The sequence below is a fragment of the Mytilus californianus genome, unplaced genomic scaffold, assembly GCF_021869535.1.
Source record: "Mytilus californianus isolate M0D057914Y unplaced genomic scaffold, xbMytCali1.0.p SCAF_2, whole genome shotgun sequence".
NCBI lineage: Eukaryota > Metazoa > Mollusca > Bivalvia > Mytilida > Mytilidae > Mytilus > Mytilus californianus.
The window spans coordinates 118024215-118044686 of record NW_026262668.1 but is presented as its reverse complement, the minus strand read 5'-3'; the positions used below and the strand labels follow the sequence as shown (position 1 = coordinate 118044686).

Sequence of the window (20472 nt, the reverse complement as noted above, 5' to 3'; positions counted from 1 at the left end):
TAAAGACGTTTAGTGGAGTATCTGAACCACGGCGCTTGGCGGATGGACCCCTTTATCTATATATTTTTAGTTTGGTGTTTAAAATATTTTTTTAGTAAATATTTCTTCATTTTCACTTATTTAATGTGTTCTTACCCATACACTGTTACAATGACAGTAGTTTTTACATGATGCCAATTTATTCACATCTTAAAGTGAAAATTTTAGAAATGAGGGTGCATTATGTAGAAGCTACTGTTATTGTACAATTGTATGGGTAAGAGTAATAACACATTAAATAAGTTAAAATATGAAGAAATGTTTCCTCAAACAAAAATCATATATAGAAACAAAAGGATCTTGAATCGCTCACCTGGAATTATCAGTGAAGTATTGTATCAATGATTATTTTGCTGTTTAATGTATATATTAATGCGTGTGTAAACATGCACTTTAAAGTTTCATTCTATCTATCATAATTTCTGCAAAAACAAAACAAATAAATGGAGAATGTGTCCCCATGGACACAGATGATGCCCCCGCTTGCATACAACATTATAAAGGGACATAACTCAAGAACAATAAAAGTGACGCTACCCAAATTTGTACTTGATCTTAGTTTTGTGGTAATAAGTATTGTGTATAGGTTTCATGTTTGGTTGAGGCAAACTTAAGTTGCAGAACGGAAACTCAATATTTAGCAATGTTTCGATTTATAAAGGGGCATAACTCAATAATGGTTAAAGTGACACTACTTAAATTCAACTTGATCTGTGTTTTATCAGTGAAAGGCAAAATTAAACATTGCATTGTATAAAGCATTGATTGTAGTTGATTCACCTATAATCATGGACAAATTAAGGAAGATAACTCCAACTTTAAAAATTACTTGAACAATGACATCATTGATATTTTTAGAAAAAAAATGAAAAATTTTGAAAATTTTTCCATTTGTAAAGGGGCATAACTCTAGAACAGTAAAAGTGACGCCACCAAAATTCAAACTTGATCTGTGTATTGTGGTAATAAGCATTGTGTATAAGTTTCATAACATTTGGTTGAGGCAAACTTAAGTTAGAGAACGGAAATGAAAAATTTGTTTATAAAGGGACATGCTTTTATCGAGTTATGAGGAAGGACAACAGAACTTGAGGCTATATAAGTTTTACAGTTATCTTCAGGAAATATTGACCGATATGATGATCTTTGTGTCACTAAGACATCATGTTTTCGCAATCTTTAGATCCCAGAATAATCGACCGATATGTAAATTAACCGAATATGTCAGATCCCCGACTCATTTTGACCAAGTGGATGCGCATGGCGGGTGATGCATGCATTACAGGAGATGCTTATTCTGATGATGCACCCAATCTCACTGCTTTTGTTCATCCTTTTCACTCGACTTTGCTTTTTACCTTGTGTATATCTTCTTAATGGATTTACGAGGTTTGAACATCGCTCAACTATTTTTGCATTGAATTGTAATGTCCGATTGCACAAATAAATCCAGCACATGTTTTTGTGTCAAAATGTATTTTTTTTTTTACTGTTTGTTATTTAAGTAGTATTTTACGGTCTTTGTTAAGAGTTTGCGTTTTTTCATCAGATCCGTCAATGTTTTACATACTACTCAGCTAAAGCATAAATTTGAAGATGTAACTCTGTGATTGTTTTGAAAGCTAAAAGTCAGGCATAGAAATTTAATGAGTTGAAACGGGAAATTTTTGACGTTATATTTCAGAAGAAAATCTTGAAACTGCATAAGTATTATCTTTTCTAAACTAGTTTCAAAGTATCATTTATATAAAAAAATTAATTGTTTGTGGTATGTTAAAGGGATGTTTATTGGTGAATGGTAGTAATAAAGGTGATATCTACTGATTCATACAAATTGTTCAATCTACTTAAGAAAACTAGTCCCTGAAGAAATATTATAATCTAACATTGGGTTACATTACCCTCTTTCTAAAGAGCTGAAAATTACTAAAAATGAAAATAAACACTATATAAATTTGGTGCGTTGAAAGTGATTTTCTGGATTTATCCTCATCAGGAAAGCTCAAATCCAAAACTTTAAAAGCCAAGGTTGCAGAAAGTACTTTAAAACGTAAGAAGCTATATCGCCCAAAAATGACATGCAAAGAATTGCCAAATTCATCTTTTTGCCTAAGGGTTTTTTAACATTAGTTTCTTAATGATTTCTAAATTTCCTCAACAGAAAATTTAAAAAAGGTATGTTATCAATCATGCCAGGACTGAAGCACTGACTACTGAGTTGATGATACCCACAGGGACTAGAAGTTCGCCAGCAGTGGTATCGACTGAGTTCCTAAAAGTAAACATAATACATTTTTTTTTTTACTTGTATTTTGTGCATCTATAAATCTATAGCGCTTTTCTGGATTTACTTGAAGAACGTGATGAGTTACATTGTATATGACCAAAAGGACATTAAAGAATAGCCAAATCAGTCAAAGTCAAATTTGCCTGAGGAAGTTGGAACATTAGTTTCTTAAAAAGCTGATTTTATAGTGTGTATATGAAACTTTTTTAAACTAGGGATACTCATTTCAGTTTTACTAAAAACTCATGGTCAGAAAAATCTGATAAACTTTTGGTTTACAAGCTGGACAGAAAAGAAAAGATATATTATACCTCATTGTCAGGTTTTACCTATCATAAATGTGATAAATGGCCACATGAGGATAATTAACTTCATAACATAATCACATGCATACATCTTGCCGATTTTATTACTATAGGTAACCTTTGTAAACAATTTATAAGTTTAATAACATGTTAGCTAAAAAAAATTGCAACAGTATATCTATTCAAAGTATGTTAAAAAAAAATGAGAAAAGAATAATCATTTTTTAACTCATTATAAAATAATCCTCTTTAGCCAAATTTGGTGAAAATTCCTCTTCAAACCAGCAGTTTATATGATTGAGGTGATTTTACCGGTAATACAATACAGCCAATTAGCAATTAGGTTTTTTATTGTCAATAAATAATTAAGGCACTTTAGATAACAGGTATCACAAATCAATATCACAGAAACAGATAATAAATCATTTCATTTGTCCATCATTGTCAGTTTCACTTGAATATTTCCAAGAATGGTATATCCTTGTAATATGAACAATAAAAGGTCCAGTTTCTGGGTCACTCAGCCACTGGTGTAAGGTCAAAGGGCTTTCTAATAGTTGTATCATAGCTGAAATATACATATCTGTTTAGTAATTATGTAAGCTGTATAACTGATATGCAAATACATTATATGTTACGCAATTGACTGGGATGTCATATTCAGATACAGATTATCTGTTTGAAAATATCAAAGTTCAAACAATATTTTGCAAGATTTTTATTTGAGGTCAAACTTAAGTAAATTTGTGATATCCCAGGTGTGGTATGGAACTTTTGGTATTTTTAATAAGAACAAAAATTATAATAGATAATGTATTCATTATTTTTATTTTCTAAAATCTGGTTTTCTCATTTGATATGTTTCTTTATTTGTTATTGTTAATTCAGAACTTTTTGCCTGCTGTGTATATGTGTTAATAGAAACAACTTTAAACAATTATAAATATTTTTGCATTGAACTTATTTTTTTATTGTTAAAGATTGTATATTTATCCCCAGAGAGGCACATATTCTAGTTATTTATTAAAATCAAGAACATACTACACCAAATTTTATCTATATTTGATTTTAAAGATAGCATTTAACTCCTTATACTGAATTCTTACCTAACAAACATCTTGGATTATTTAAACCAAGCTGAACATTGGGATTTGAAACTAAAGCCTTGTACATTTGACTAGAGGGGTCCAAACCTTCTGGTTCACTATCCTCAATTCTTGTTTTTCTGTCTCCTAGCAACCACTCACACTGAAAAAATCAAAACAAAAATATTTCTTTAGAGTCAATTTTGGTTGAATACATTACATTTCCTATCCAATCATAAAAGCAAAATAGAGTCTTCCAGAAGCCTGTACTCCATCATAAATAAAATGGCAAAAAATATAACAAAAATACTGAACTCCAAGGTAAATTCAAAACGTGGAAGTTCATGAAAAACTTACAAATTCAAATGTTATCAACCAACAGAACAGGTGAAAAACAACTGTCATATTCCTGACCTGGTACAGACATTTTCCAAAGAAAATGGTGGGTAAAACCTGGTTTTATAGCTAGCTAAACCTCCCACTTGTGTGACAGATGTTTATAGTTCCATTAAATTGACAAAATTGGGTTAGCAACCCAAACAGATAATAAATGCAAATGCAGAAAATAACATGTATTAATATCCAGTAAGCTTTAATCATGTTCATATTTTAAATCTATGCATTTCTGCCATTTTTGTATTTTTGGGCAAATATACATTTAAGTAAAGATCAGTTTTGCATGCCTGAAAGTTTCATTCATCTTAAATATCATCTATCATGGCATGTTTTTATAATAACCATTTTAAAATAACATAGAATGCATCATTTTTATAGATGGTTGACTGTTCACAAGTGTTCCATTCTATTCATTTATCAGAAGACCTGCACTATTACATGATTAAAAGTTATACGATTACACACAAATGTATAATAGCAAGATTTGCTACTATCACTGTACTGGCACATACAAACATGACATACTGAAAGAAATTCTACTGGTTTAGGACCAGTTACTGTCAGTTACCAGTTACCATCCTCTGAAACTCTTCTTGAGAATTCATAGGTTCCAACCCTACAAGTGAGACGCATCAGGACAATGGCACTGGAGACTTACAAAATTTTGAATAATTTGGCTCCTTTATGTTTACAACATTTTCTTCACATTAAACACACTAAATATTCTTTTAGATACAGTAACATTTTGGAAATACCACAGGTAAGAAGTACCTCATATGGTAAGAAATCTTATAGCTTTGCTGCTGCTTCTTTATGGAATAGTTTACTGGACCACTTCAGGACTGAAAACAGCTTCACACATTTTGTTCTGCCTGCAGGTAATTTTTTATGCATTTTAATGCAACAGTTACATGATTAACAGCTTGCATTGCAATTGAAAATTTTTACTTTTTATTAATAACAAGATTATAATTTTACTTTAAATTATTTACTGAAGATTTTTAGCTGCAAATTTTTATAAATTATTCTCTTTTTATAGTATGTCTTAGTGCTTCATATATATGCTTTTAGTGTTAGCAAGATACATATATATGCTAGAGTTAATGTGGTGCTGTTTTATTACTATTTATTTGCATGCTGCATGCCTTGTTTTATTTGTTATTGTATATGTTTCTATATTTGTTGAAAATTTCATTAGAGCTTACGTTTAATTCGTTTGTCAATATGCCGAATCAAAATAAAGTTTTACTTACTTACTTACCGTCACTAGGCATTTTTTATAATTTTATAAAATAACGGATGTGTTGCATGAATTCAGCATACTACTATTATCTGCAGACATATTTTTGCTTCATATTTAAAACTTTGTTTTGTTTGATCTGATTAAGATAAAGAATTTCTGATTTTATTTCGTTTTTATAACACATTGTGAGAAGATATATGTGCGGAGACATGATATCATTACTTTATGGCGTCCTCGATTTTAGAAAACTTACTGTTTTCAAATACATAATATATCAAAGCTTGCTTTTAAAAAGAACACAAATTTCTTTCATAAGAATAAGGACAATTTTATAAATTTCAATTCAGTATATTTTGTTGATCTCAAGTGACATAATTTATGACTTTAGTTCAGATTTTACAAAAAAGGAAGAAGAGATTTAGAATATACGGACATAATGACTATGTGCTTGGTTAATTTAGCAAAAAATCTTCTTGTTTTACTACCGAAAAAGCCTTATATAACTTAAATACTCATAAAAGTGGAAATATCATTCATTTAGTGAGTAGATTCTTTAATGACGGTAACTGGTCCTCTTAACCATAAAATTTCACTTCAAAATAGGCACACTAGATTTACCAATTTTCGTCATTTATAAGATGATGTAAAGATTGAATGCTTGGTGTTTATATAATTAGTGATTAACCAAACTTTTGGTAACCCTTTTTATGGTAAAATAATATTTTCAACAGGAGTTCCTGTAAAAAAATATTTGAAACTACGAATTTGTGACAGTAACTGGTACCAGGCCAGTACCACCTCTGAAAAATCTAATTTTCGAAAAAAAATTTAAATCAAATTTTCACTCACTTCCTCCTCTTTTCTACAACATTGTACAATAGGAGTTTGAAGAACTAGGAATTAATTTGGAATGGCTTTAAAGATATAAACTAACCTTGTTGTACAGTAACATTACATTTTTAGCATTACCTATAAAAAGGCCAGATTAATATAAAGATACATCCAGAACTTACAGCACCATTTTGTTCATTCCTTGAGACCCTTAAAGCTTCAATTACTTCTGCCTCTTCAAATCCCATTTCTACAAGATTTAACAAGGCCTGTGCATTAGGTTTAAATTCTTTCTTCCCCAGAGCTCGTAGTGAAAGAAGATTATTTTTATGTAGTGTATCGTCCTTTGTGGCTTCTGGTAAAGTTATTCCTGTGGCACCTTCTACCTGTAAAGTAAAATAGAAATCTACTATAAATTAGATTTTATTAATGCCTTTTCACTATCTCTTCCACAAACTTCACAAATTCTAAACTCTTTTGGTCCATTTTAATTGATAGAAATAGATTAATATAACCTTGGAATTTGTTGATTAAATAGGAAAAAAATCTTTAATGAAATCTAATAAATCATATTTTTTAGTAATGAAAAAATGTAGTAGTGTCTTAATAGTATTTAACAGCAGTAATATATATATGTTAGCGGCAATAAGTGAAATTAGGCATTAAGCTTAAATCCTAGGATTTAAGTTTATATCCTGAAAAATGTGTACAGGTATTAATCTAAATGCCTACAATGTAAATGCGAGTAAATAAAAAGATATTTATTCAAAGTTAAAAATACATTTGGTACCTAATAATATGATAAGAATACACCAGTTTCACATTTAACTGCGCATGTCTAATCTAATTAGCCAAACTATGAAATCACGCGATAATTACCGAGAGTTCATCAACTGGGGGCTAACGGTTGATAAGCAGTGACCATGCAGATTTGGAAAAAACATTCATCTGATTACGTGTTTGCGTTTACATGTCCAAGCAACATGCATATGAGCATCATTTGAATCAAAATATAAAAAATTATATTGACGAGACAACTTTATTAACAATGACACATTATAAGATTCAAAACGGACTACTGCTGTGTTGTTGTTAATATACGATCTGATATGCCGCCTGGCTTTAATTGTACCTTTAATTGTCACGAATTCACGCTGAGGTCAATCACTTAACGGGAAGAATAAATTAGATAAATAAGCGGGGCTCACTTCATATACATAGTATTAGGTCATAAATTAATTAACACCTTAGCCATGTGGAATCCTCGTTTAACCTTGTACTATCTCACCAGGTGACAATTGATAAAAATGTACCCTTTTCTATAGATAGATAGATAGTTTATTAACGTCTCACCATTAATATAAACAATAAAATATTTACATATATCATAAAAACATAAATAGATATTAATGTCATTCTTAAAAGAATTATGAGAGACACAAAGTAAAATTTCATCAAACAATAAAGGACTTTGTAAATTTCTAAAACAAATTACGAAAACTTTACAGTCTAAAAATTATCGATATAAAAAACGTCTCCTTCTGTCTAAAATAGATTTGCAGCTTTTGGCACATTTGTAAATAACATTAACGTTTTTGGCATCCCAACACAAAAGACATACAGTTACTGCAAAAGGGCGACCATTTGATTAGTTTATTCAACTTTTGTACACAATTTATTTCCTTCATTTTGTGTTGCAGATTATTCTTTTCCATCCTGCCTTGGTCATAATTATTATTAATTAACTCCTTCTAGAATATTAGTTTTCTAAAATCACCCCGACCCCCTCAAAATCAAATGACCATCCCTCTAAAACAGATGTTTAAAATGTTAACCCTGGTACCTAATCTACACTGAGGTATCATGGCCAGTAAGGTTAATGCCACTGGGAATATTTTAATAATTTAGTGGAGGGTCATTCAGCAGTTTAATCTTATTTTATGTCAAAGCGTGTTAAATACAGGATATTCAATTACTTTTAATGGCATGAAAACTGATAAAGTTGAAAATATGTAGAACATTACTCTGGCCGCTCGCACTGACCTCTGCATAGACGAGGTCGATCGTGAACATAGCTTAGAAATTAAAATGGCATTGAATAGATATAAGAAGATGTGGTACAAAAATGTTTGAGTGCCAATGAGACAACTCTCCATCCAAGTCACAATTTGTAAAAGTAAACCTTACGGTCTTCAACACGGAACCAAAAATAAATGCAATTGAATGCATTGTATTATAGTGTGATGATTGAAAATTGAAGATAAACCTGTATTTCTGATACGTTTTTTAAAACTGCCTTATATCACACTTCATTATCATGACCGTTTAAAACATCACTGACGCAGAAATATTTGAAACAAATGTACATACAAATAAGAAGATGTGGTATGAGTGCCAATGAGACAACTCTCAATCCAAGTCACAATGTATAAAAAGTTAACAATTATAGGTCAAAGTACGGTCTTCAACACGGAGCCAGGACTCTGTCTACTACATAATATCTATTACAGTTAACAGGAAAATGTTCTATTTTATGTTATATTGGGATTGCCATGTATGCTAAACAGGATAAAACGCATAGTGACTCATTTTTTTCTGTTGTTATTCTGAAAGCATTTTATAAGAGCTATCTTCTCACATTTTATTTTGAAATTCTATCATTCATTTTATCTTTAAATATTCATATAATGATAACTTAAAGATTTTCTCAGTATAATCCATACAAAATGTTTCATGTTTTCACAGCCTGCAGCTTGAAAACAAACTCGGTGAGCTATCATTGTGTTTTTCATATTTTTAACATATCACAATATATACGACATCTTTGACAAAGGATATTAGGAAAATTCTATCAATTTTCGTTTATACTTCCATACTACCAGTAGTGGAAATTTCAATTATTTAGTAGTGCCGATTTCTCTTTTCACGAAAAATCAAACTGACATACAGGCTATGTACATAGCGCAGTAAGCAAAAGAAAGCAATTACAAGATTTATACTTTTAAATTTCATAAACACAACTGTTATGAACTCTTTACAGTAACAGGATGACTTATTTTCTGGTATGAATTGTTTTGTGTCGTGACCTTTTAGAGCTTACTATTCGGTATAGATTCTCTCATTGTCTAGGGCTGTATGCTGACATATGGTTGCTTTCATCTTTCATTTGGCGCTGGTGGATAGTTGTCTCGTTTGCAATCATACCACATTTTTTTATTTTAAATTTGTTATTCTCTGTATAAACGGTCAAACTATTTATTCTGAATATATAAAATAAACGATTATTAATATATCGTAAAATTTTTTAAATAATCTCCAGCATACACCACGAGAGAGAGAGATGTGTATAATTGGTTGATTTATCATTGTGTTGCTAAATATCAGAGTCAATTTGATGTAGCCCCCTGTCACGTATGATATCGTTAATTATCGCGGGATTTAAACGCAAACGCACATAAGATTTCGAGATCAGCGTTGATAAGTCGCTTATGTGAAACTGGTCTATTGGTTTAAAATGTCAACTACTTAAAATAAAGTCTTTAGTTCTGGCCAATTTAGTTTTAACTCGGATATTACCAAAGCTATTGACCTTTGTCACTTTGCAGTTTATTTGGCGCACTAAAAATTGTGAAAACATCAATTAAATCAAAGGTCACCTCTGATGCATATTTTGACAAACCTTGGATAAACTGGGTTTCACTACTACTCCCTTCACTAAATGCTTTTCTTCATGTTGCAATTTTCACAAGTGAAAAAAATAGCTTGATGGAATCGCGAGATATCTGAATAGCCATGGTATCAAGGGAAAAATTTACATAGTCATTATTAAGTTGTTGAAATCATATCATACGGTCTCTGTCGCCATGTTTATGTGCCTTTTCATACGTACCATACAGTTCCTCTAGAAAAACATTAATTTTTAAATTTTCATCATCATTCTCCTCTACTTTACTTTTCAACCTTTCAAAGACTCCAATGGTAAAAAAATGCCATACCTTTTTTAATTGTAGTAGTCTGTAGTTGCCATCTTTTCAAGGGGTTCTAAAAGTTAAAAGTTTAATCTTTGTCAAAAGATCATTGTGCTGAATTAGGTATGTGCTCCTTGTTTTCCTTGATTCGAATTGGGACCGCAAAGATTCAAAAAAATTGTCTTCAGTAGACACGTCACTTAAATGCAAACAATCCAGAATAAAAAGTGAAAAAGACGAGATGGCCTGATGTATTTAACGAAATGTTTAACAGTATTTTTTTTACATATCCAATAAAATCAATGGCAAGATGATGTGAGCAAAACTTCATATCTACATTTGTCTACTTTGACCAGACCAAAACCAGCTAGACCAGTGAAGAATAAATTTTCTTCAAATAATTTTCAGATCGAATCGTTCATACCCCCTACTTTCATTAGATACAATCACTTGTTTGAAACATATTAATTTTTGTAATACCACAAAGAAATACAAGTTAATTCTGTTATGAATATTGAAAAATACTCAAATTTGAAGATCTCTTTAATTAATGTATATTAATATTTGAAATATAATTAAAACAATACTTTACATTAAGAATATTTTACCGAATGTACATATACTTGGAAGATAAAACAAAAATCCCAAAGTTCATTTTTTTTAGTTATTGCCTGAAATGAGGTTTGGCAATAGGTTGAATAATTGTCATCAGATTTCAGGAAATAAGCTTAATGCCTGAAAATTTCAGGCAATAACTTAATGCCTGGGCGTTAGCTTATTGCCTAGGATTTAAGCTTAATGCCTAATTTTACTAATTGCCACTAACATATATATAGTCTTTGAGTTTATATGAATATGTATCCAATCAAGTAAGAATACAAGTGCTTAGATCCATTTCCATGCAAATAAGCAGTGCCTAATTACATCAAGTGTGGACACCCTGAAATGAATTGCCAATTTATGGGATATAACTTAATAATATGATGACAGTTAAACAAGTTTCAAGAAAACTAAACATCAATTTATGAACCATGTATACAAGGTCAGGTCAAACATGTCAAATGGACAGGTCCACCTTACAATGATTCTGTAGACCACATATATTCCATAAAAATAGCCAAAGTGAATCCAATATTTAAAAGTGGTGATAAACATATACCAGAAAACTACAGGCCTATATCAATACTTCCAACTATATCTAAAGTATTTGAAAAACATGTTGCAAAACATTTTTATCTTTATCTGTCAAAATATAAACTGTTACATGAGGCACAATCCGGATTTAGATCAAACCACTCATGCCAAACAGCCCTAACCAAATTGATAGATAACTGGCCGAAATATATTGATGACGGCAATGTTGTAGGAACAGTCTTTCTAGATCTGAAAATAACATTTGATCTTGTCGATCATCTCATTCTCTGCCATAAATTGCATTTATACAAAGTCTCAGATCATTCAGTGAAATGGTTCAAGTCATATCTCTCAAATAGACCACAAAAAGTGTGCTGAGGTAATACAGCTTCAGATTCTGATATTATTAAATATGGGGTTCCTCAAGGATCCATTTTAGGTCCCCTACTATTCGTTTTATTCATAAATGATATGACTTTAGACGCATCAAATTTTGTTGAAACAAAAAAGCTTCTATGTATATATATTGACAAAAACTAAGACTGGAAATTTCAAATTGATCATGTATGTCAAAGCATAAGTACTCGTAATGCACTGTTATCCAGAATTTTAAAAAATCTAGATATTAGTAGTAGAAAATTATTTTATAATGCATGTATTCTGCCCATATTTGATTTTTGTTGCTCAATATGAGGAAATTGTAATGCAGATGGAATTCAAAGAACTGTTAAGATGCAGAAAAGAGCTGCCAGAATTATACTTGACCGACTAATGCTAACACCTACTGTAAATTTATTTAAAGAGCTGAAATGGTTTAATTTCAAATCTAGGATTTCTGATCATAAATTGATTCTTGTTCATAAAATTCTCAATAAGAAAGCACCTAATTACCTTATAGAACTATGTTGTCCAATTATAAACCTACACAGCAGAAATTTAAGATCTTCTGCAAATAATAATCTAGCTGTAGTGAGGCCTAATACAAATTTGATGAAATCTAGGTACTTTTAAAAGAAAATTTGTAGATTTTTTAACTATAAATTATATGTAACAACTCTCTAACTCTAATGTCTTTTTAATGTTTGTGTATAATGTATTATTTTCTTTTTCTTTTTCTTCAGACAATCATCTAGCATGAAAGTTTAGTTATATATGTTAAAAAATTGTAATATCTGTAATATTTGTTCTGTATGTTTTTTGTGAGGGCCTCAAGGTAGATAAGTGAATGCTAATTGAGTCACCCTCTTTAAATAAAGTCATTATTATTATTATTATTATTATTACATATATTTGATATATTACTCATAGCAATTGAGGAACTGAAATATACATGATAAGGTTAGTTCTAAAACTACAATGTTGATTGCATTGATTAATTGTTGTTTGTTTAATTTCCAGTGTTTAAATTTCATGTTTATTTAGTAAGTGAACAAATTAACAATAAACCTAATAGGTTCTGCATAGTGGGTCCATTGGGGAGGAAGGGCCGGCAATTACACTGCCACTGGGAAATAAGGTATGGTAAATCAGGATAGGAATTTTGCTTTCTAATGGGCCACCTATATAAAAATAAGAAAATTAGATATTATTACTAGTGAGACAACCATACATAGATCAAAGAACCAAGATGTGAACAATCACAGGTCCCCCCCCTCAAAGAGTTGTTGCACAGTGAATTAGGTAAACATCATGTTGATTGGACCTTTCATACAATAATTTTAAACAAGAAATAACTATGAGGGTATGAATGGGGTATATGGAATAGACAATAATGAATCACTAATGCGGAAAAATAGGTAAAAAAATAAAGAATAGAGAAAAATAGGTAAAAAAATAAAGAATAGAGAATAATGGGGTGCTAAAATATAAAGAATAGAGAAAAATTTGGCAAAATTTATAAAAATGGCTTAAAAAATTAAAGAATACAAAATTTAAGGACCCCCCCCCCTCCAGACCCTCTACTAAGACAATAACTTTGATGATATTCTACCTGTTCTTCCTGTGTATTTTCTGGTTCAGGGTCTAATGTATGTTGTAATAGCCATTCCATTGCTGAATTAAACGAGTTTCTACAACACACTATAATACTTTTAACCAAAAATATAAATAAACAATGACACAATTATAATATGCTACATTTTTGCTGAAACCACAGAATTGATTGTAGTTATATGTTTAAGTTCTATTAACCTATCTTAAAATAAACAAAAAATCATCTAAAAATAAACGATACTTTGTGTCAATTGGAGAATTCTGTATTGACTTCCAATCTTTTCTAGAATCTGGCTGATTTAGAGCCTGACAAATTGTTCCTGTATATTGTTGAAGAGTTAATTGCCTTTTGGTTATTTTGTGTCATTTAATTGCTGTCTCATTGGTGTATCTCCATATTTCCTTTTCTTTCTATTTGGAATTTCAGCATAAAGTTTTTAACATTTTTTTCCTATGAAAGAAACATATATTCCAATTGTATCTTGTATTTCAATTGAATTTGTGTAGATGAATTTGAGGTAATGATTATTTAGCAAGTAAAATTCTGTGTTTCCTTGCTTCCTTATGATAGTTTTGTTTATATACTTCATAGCAAGGTTGTTTTACCTGTCTGTCAGTCATTTTCGTTATTGGATAAATCTGATACTTTATATTAGATTGCAACCTTAATTGAATATATGGTCACATATAATCAGAGAAAGATCCCTACTGAATTTGAGTTCACCATATTTAGTTACTAAAAATAGACTGAAATTTGAGCAAGTGGTATCTGGATGCCAAATCAATTACTACATATGCCATTTTGGAATGCAATCTTTCTTGGATATATGGTCACATACAATGAGAGGAAGATACTTATTGATTTTGAGGTCAATTACTCAAGGATTAATGTCATAGTTAATAAGAATAGACCAAATTTGTGCAAGAAATTGGTTTCCAGATACTAAATCAAATACTAAATATGGGAATATCTATAAAAATAATGTAGTATGATTGCAAATGAGACAATTATCCATCAGAGAACTAATGACTAAGAAATAAGCAATTATAGGTCACAGTTCAGCCCTCAAAACGAAAAAAACCACTCCAACATGAAAAATGTGAAACAATTCAAAAGAGAAAACTTATGGCCTAACTTATACCATATACCATACAATTTATGAATTACAGGCTCCTGACCTGAGACAGACATATAAAGAGACAGGATGGTCACATATAATCTGACAAGACCACTTTTGATCCCAAAATAAAATATCACATATGGGATTGCAACCTTACTTGGATATATGGTCACATATAAGGAGACAAGATCCCTATTGATTTTGAGGTGACAATGTCTAAGGTCAAGGTCAATAGTTATTGAAAACAGACTGCAATTTGTGTAGAAATGTGGTTTCAGGTTGCTGAATTAATGGGATTGCAAACCCTACTTGGATGCCAGGTCACACATAAAGAAAGGAAGATAAGAATTGATATTGAAGTCACTTGGTTTGCGGTAAATTTCAGGGTTAACCCTTCTGTAGGGTGTTCCTTACTTTGTTTGTTCTAAAGCTTTGGTTACTTTAGACTCTGAGAAACCCATGTCTGTTAGTTGTTTCACCAAATCTTTATCAGCCATTACTTCAGTCTCATTTGTTAAACCTGAAAATCATATCAAAATCAATCCAAATGTAAATTTATTCCAGATTAAAATTGTCACTTTTACTTTGATTGATGCAAGCAAACAATTTATCAAATTGAAAATGAAATTTACCCTGATTTTTTAATGTTTTGAGATACCGACCATTCTCTAATGTCTAAGGAGAAGATTTTCTAAGTTGAAAAACTTTTGTCTTATCCTTTTGTCAGTGTTTTGGACATACAATATGTTTAAACTACTGTCAAACAATTACAAATTGTGTTTTTCTTAATGTGTTACCATGGTAATCAAAGCATGTGTGACATCCTAAACTGACATTTTATCCATTTACAAATTAATCATTAAATGTTAAATTGATAGAAGTGTTCACATTTAAAGTAATTTGTTTAAAACATGTACTAGTGTTCCTAATAATTCATTGGAATGAGATGGTCAAAATATTTGCTTAACACTGTACATGCTTTATAACATCAAACTTTTGCATGCAATAGACAGAATTTTTTCACAAGCTGATCAGCCTGAAAAAGAATGCAACTAGAGAACTCTTTTGGCTCACTTGTATTCTGAAAAAAGCAAAGCCTCTTGTATTAGTATTAAAAAAACATGACTGACAAAAGACATACCTTCAGCCCCTTTAAATAATTTAGCTACATCTGGATTCATACATAGTAATTTCTGTGATAACTCCACCAAAGCTACCAAAATCTTTTGCAACTCTGAATGAAACTATATAAAAATACAAATAAACTTATAGTAAGTCTGAAAAATGTTTTCCACAGAAATTCCCTTTACAAGAATTGTAAGGAATAATCCGAGATTTAGCTTATCTCCTCAATAACAGACATGAAGCAAAGAAGTCCTTATCATTCACTTTTTGTTACATAATAATGTCTTATGTAATTAAGTATGGCCCTTTATCAAAATATTTGTATACAATTCAATAGTTAGAATTTCTTTTTAAATTTTTAGACAGACTTGCAGTTACTCTATGTTCATGTATAATGATTGATGTAATCCAGTATATAGAAAGAAACATTTTGTGTTTCATATTTTGAAGAAAACATAAAATAATAAATTTTTACATATTGAAAACCAAATGATCATAAAAAAATCATTTGAAAATGTAAGAACCATAAGTGATAAACATACATCATCATTTGAGACTTCAGGCTGAGGTCCTCGTTTAGTAGCCGACAGTTCTCCTGTTATTTCTTTAATTTCTTCAGCTGTTGGTCCTTTCCTGCTCTCATCTTTCTTTTCAGATAAATGATATACACATGTTCACATGAATTTGTAGTCTTTAAACATATGTTATATTGCTTAATTATTCAGGTAATACATTTTGCAGATATATAATTCAACAAAGACAAATTTGAATGAACAACTGAATATTTATTTGTGTAAGTAAAAAAATACTATTACAGAAGCACCATGGGTGAATTAACAGAATTGCAGTCACCAGTGTTATTTTGTTTATCGTGTCTAGAAGAATCATTTTCTTTGTGTCAGTTTCTGTTTTTATGTAGTATTTTTTTGAATGGAAAGTAGACTATAGAGGGATATGAATACAGTAAAGTCTCATAACAAATTGTGCTCAAAAATTCAAAAAACCAAAATTAATTTTACCTGAATTTCAGTCTATTGATTATTGCTGTGACCTTACACTTTGACATTGTATACTAAAAATGACCCTAGAATTTCAGACTAAAATCTGTACCATATAACGACATACATGTGTATAATATATAGTAAAAATTTAGGACCTCCAGTTCCTCTGTTTTTTTATTGGGAGATGCAACATTTACCACTAATCTTAATACCAATAGTTTTCTAGGATGAAGCATAATATAAAATATTCATGCACAGAATGCTTGGTTTTCATCGGCTTTCATACTTGAATTTATAGACAATAGACCATATTTTATTGGCACAAACGCATTTACAATAAATGGTAATGACCGAATGGATAAACAATTTACATGGTAGTAAAATACAAACAATTATATATTTGTGAATAAAAAATTAAAGGTATTATGAAAATCTATTGCAATAGATTACTTCTTGCATTTAAACAATTTGTTACGAAAGAGGAAGATAGTTTTAGTGCCGTAGAAGATTTATAATTAAATATAAGATTTATTTCATTTTTATCGCACAATGTGGTTATATTTTTTCCTGTAATTTTGAACATTTTTAATACAAAAGTCTCTCTAATACTGGAGTAACCTCTGCAGTGTAGCAGCATGTGCTGTTCATTTTCAATTTCGCCACTTTTACAGATTTCACAAATTCTTTGATCTGTGGGCACTTTTAAATATCTTCCTCTTTCAATGGCAAGGTTATGAGCACTAACTCTTAATTTACACAATGATGATCGATCTGATCTATTTCTTAAAGCATCAACATAACCTGCCCGTTCACTCATTTTGTAAACACTCTGGAAAAATGTAAAATTTTGGGGATGCTGAAATATTTGCATGTTGTTCCTGAAAACCCTGATCAATTAGTCTTTGTTTTATAAAACCAAAAAGGGGTTTAATAGTAAGGTTAAAGTTTGACAAATGGTCCATGGACACAGTTATCGTCCTTTGGTTTTTGTTGTCTACAAATATAGTCCCTAGTGTGAACAGTGTATAACTTGCATTTTTTTTTGATACACTTTCCCAATTTATTTCTTGATATTTTATGCATGAAATATTAAGTAAGGGGATGAAATTACATGTTAAAAAAATTTGGGTGCTGAATCTTTATGTTAAGTAGTGATTTGGTCCAGTTAAAAAAGGTCAAAAATTAGAATGTCTGAAGCTGTCAAACTGAATTTTAGCCCCCTTAACACAGAATTGTCAATATTTTGAGTTAGAGCTGGTAGAAGTTTCTATAATTTTGATATTATTTGTATCAATAGTAGTACACTACACTGTAAAAATCTTTTTGAGATAGAGCAGGTGCGATTTTTTTAATTTGAATTTATTGTCTAAAAGAAATGCACTACGAAATAACTGTGTTCTCGGGCCTAAGAGATGAATTCCGTAAATGTAGATTCTGTACTTTGGCAACTTTCCTGAATGGTTTGCTGGTTTCAATTTGTCAAACTCAATAAAAGTAAAGGATTTACATCTTTGTTTGACAGAAATTCTGTTAAAATGTCCCATTTTGCCATTATACGGCTCAAATAAGCATTTTAAAGCAGTTTTCATTTTATGCCTAAGAGCCATGCTGACTTTCTATCTGACAGCTTTTTATGTTCCTGATATTTGTGTTTCTATGCTTAAATCAAATTTAATTAACCATTTGTGAACTCTGAATCTAAAGAAAAGTAGATTATCACAGAAAAAATGTGCAGAATATTTGTATTTATGTCCCTGGTTAAACGGCCTGTTTGATGTATGTGAAATGTGAAGAGATTTGTACATAAAATCTGTAGTCCATCACAAATATTTCATTAAATCTGTAAAAAAAACACTTTACAATGATCAGTACACCCTATTCATTTCATATGCTACCATAATTTTCTTCTTTAGGATAGTAAGTGGTTCAAATATATGCCAATTGAGACTAAAACTACATGCAAGTTTTCCATTGAAAAGTGAAAAACTGGTCATCAGACCATACTGTCTGCAAAAAAAGTTGAATTCAAGAGTCCTTTTGCAATTAGACTTCTTGTATCATGACATCTCAGCATAGAAATGAGCAAAAAGTAACAAATTTCCATTTCTTATAGCCTCTGTCTGCATTTTAATATGTAAATATGGGCTACGGCCTAAATCAACTCTAAATAATTCTCAGTCTTACATGGCCTAAGACCATTTTATACTCATGTGGTATGCTTTTTGTAACTTTTCTTTACATTTAAAGTACATTTAATATATATGGAAGAATAATGTATGGTTAAAAAAACTTCAAAAACTTCAACTTGGTTGAAAAAAATGCATGTTTATGTAAGGCTTCCCTTAATTCGAAAATCTCTATTTTCAGGCACAGGCTCATATAAATTTGACATTTGAATAGCTGTAATAGATCTGATAAATCAACTAAGTGTTCCGTTGCTTTTAATACTTATTACATATTATATTCAAGAGTATTTAAAAAGCAAATTTTTGCAATATTTCAATTTTTTAGGCCAAAATCTTGACAGTTGAAAATATTTGATTTAAACGTCAAAAATAAACATCCAAATTTCAATATTAAAATGGCCCTAGTTTCTATAATATAGATTCTATGGCCATGAAACTTGGCCAACTATCTTATAAATTCCTAAGGTTAGGTCATGCAAAGTTTTATTAAAATTGGTCAAGTCTTTCTATCCTATTAGGTCCAAGGACACAGTTATCGTCCTTTGGTTTTCGTTGTCTACAAATATAGTCCCTAGTGTGAACAGTGTATAACTTGCATTTTTTTTTGATACACTTTCCCAATTTATTTCTTGATATTTTATGCATGAAATATTAAGTAAGGGGATGAAATTACATGTTAAAAAAATTTGGGTGCTGAATCTTTATGTTAAGTAGTGATTTGGTCCAGTTAAAAAAGGTCAAAAATTAGAATGTCTGAAGCTGTCAAACTGAATTTTAGCCCCCTTAACACAGAATTGTCAATATTTTGAGTTAGAGCTGGTAGAAGTTTCTATAATTTTGATATTATTTGTATCAATAGTAGTACACTACACTGTAAAAATCTTTTTGAGATAGAGCAGGTGCGATTTTTTTAATTTGAATTTATTGTCTAAAAGAAATGCACTACGAAATAACTGTGTTCTCGGGCCTAAGAGATGAATTCCGTAAATGTAGATTCTGTACTTTGGCAACTTTCCTGAATGGTTTGCTGGTTTCAATTTGTCAAACTCAATAAAAGTAAAGGATTTACATCTTTGTTTGACAGAAATTCTGTTAAAATGTCCCATTTTGCCATTATACGGCTCAAATAAGCATTTTAAAGCAGTTTTCATTTTATGCCTAAGAGCCATGCTGACTTTCTATCTGACAGCTTTTTATGTTCCTGATATTTGTGTTTCTATGCTTAAATCAAATTTAATTAACCATTTGTGAACTCTGAATCTAAAGAAAAGTAGATTATCACAGAAAAAATGTGCAGAATATTTGTATTTATGTCCCTGGTTAAACGGCCTGTTTGATGTATGTGAAATGTGAAGAGATTTGTACATAAAATCTGTAGTCCATCACAAATATTTCATTAAATCTGTAAAAAAAACACTTTACAATGATCAGTACACCCTATTCATTTCATATGCTACCATAATTTTCTTCTTTAGGATAGTAAGTGGTTCAAATATATGCCAATTGAGACTAAAACTACATGCAAGTTTTCCATTGAAAAGTGAAAAACTGGTCATCAGACCATACTGTCTGCAAAAAAAGTTGAATTCAAGAGTCCTTTTGCAATTAGACTTCTTGTATCATGACATCTCAGCATAGAAATGAGCAAAAAGTAACAAATTTCCATTTCTTATAGCCTCTGTCTGCATTTTAATATGTAAATATGGGCTACGGCCTAAATCAACTCTAAATAATTCTCAGTCTTACATGGCCTAAGACC

General features: G+C 30.4%; 1 protein-coding gene across 2 annotated transcripts in view; it reads right to left on the bottom strand.

Moving 5' to 3' along the window:
* Positions 1–2713: 2713 nt before the first annotated feature.
* The window catches only part of LOC127728657 (ubiquitin-associated domain-containing protein 1-like), a 28306-nt gene continuing 10547 nt past the window's right edge, over positions 2714–20472 (bottom strand). For both annotated transcript variants that reach the window (XM_052236259.1, XM_052236260.1), the window contains exons 3-9: positions 16069–16173; positions 15543–15645; positions 14816–14921; positions 13279–13357; positions 6369–6572; positions 3738–3879; positions 2714–3199 (exon numbers count right to left, since the gene is read on the bottom strand). In XM_052236259.1, coding sequence (XP_052092219.1) covers positions 3054–3199; positions 3738–3879; positions 6369–6572; positions 13279–13357; positions 14816–14921; positions 15543–15645; positions 16069–16173 — 885 coding nt within the window. In that variant the 3' untranslated portion in view covers positions 2714–3053. The remainder of the gene's footprint in view (positions 3200–3737; positions 3880–6368; positions 6573–13278; positions 13358–14815; positions 14922–15542; positions 15646–16068; positions 16174–20472) is intronic.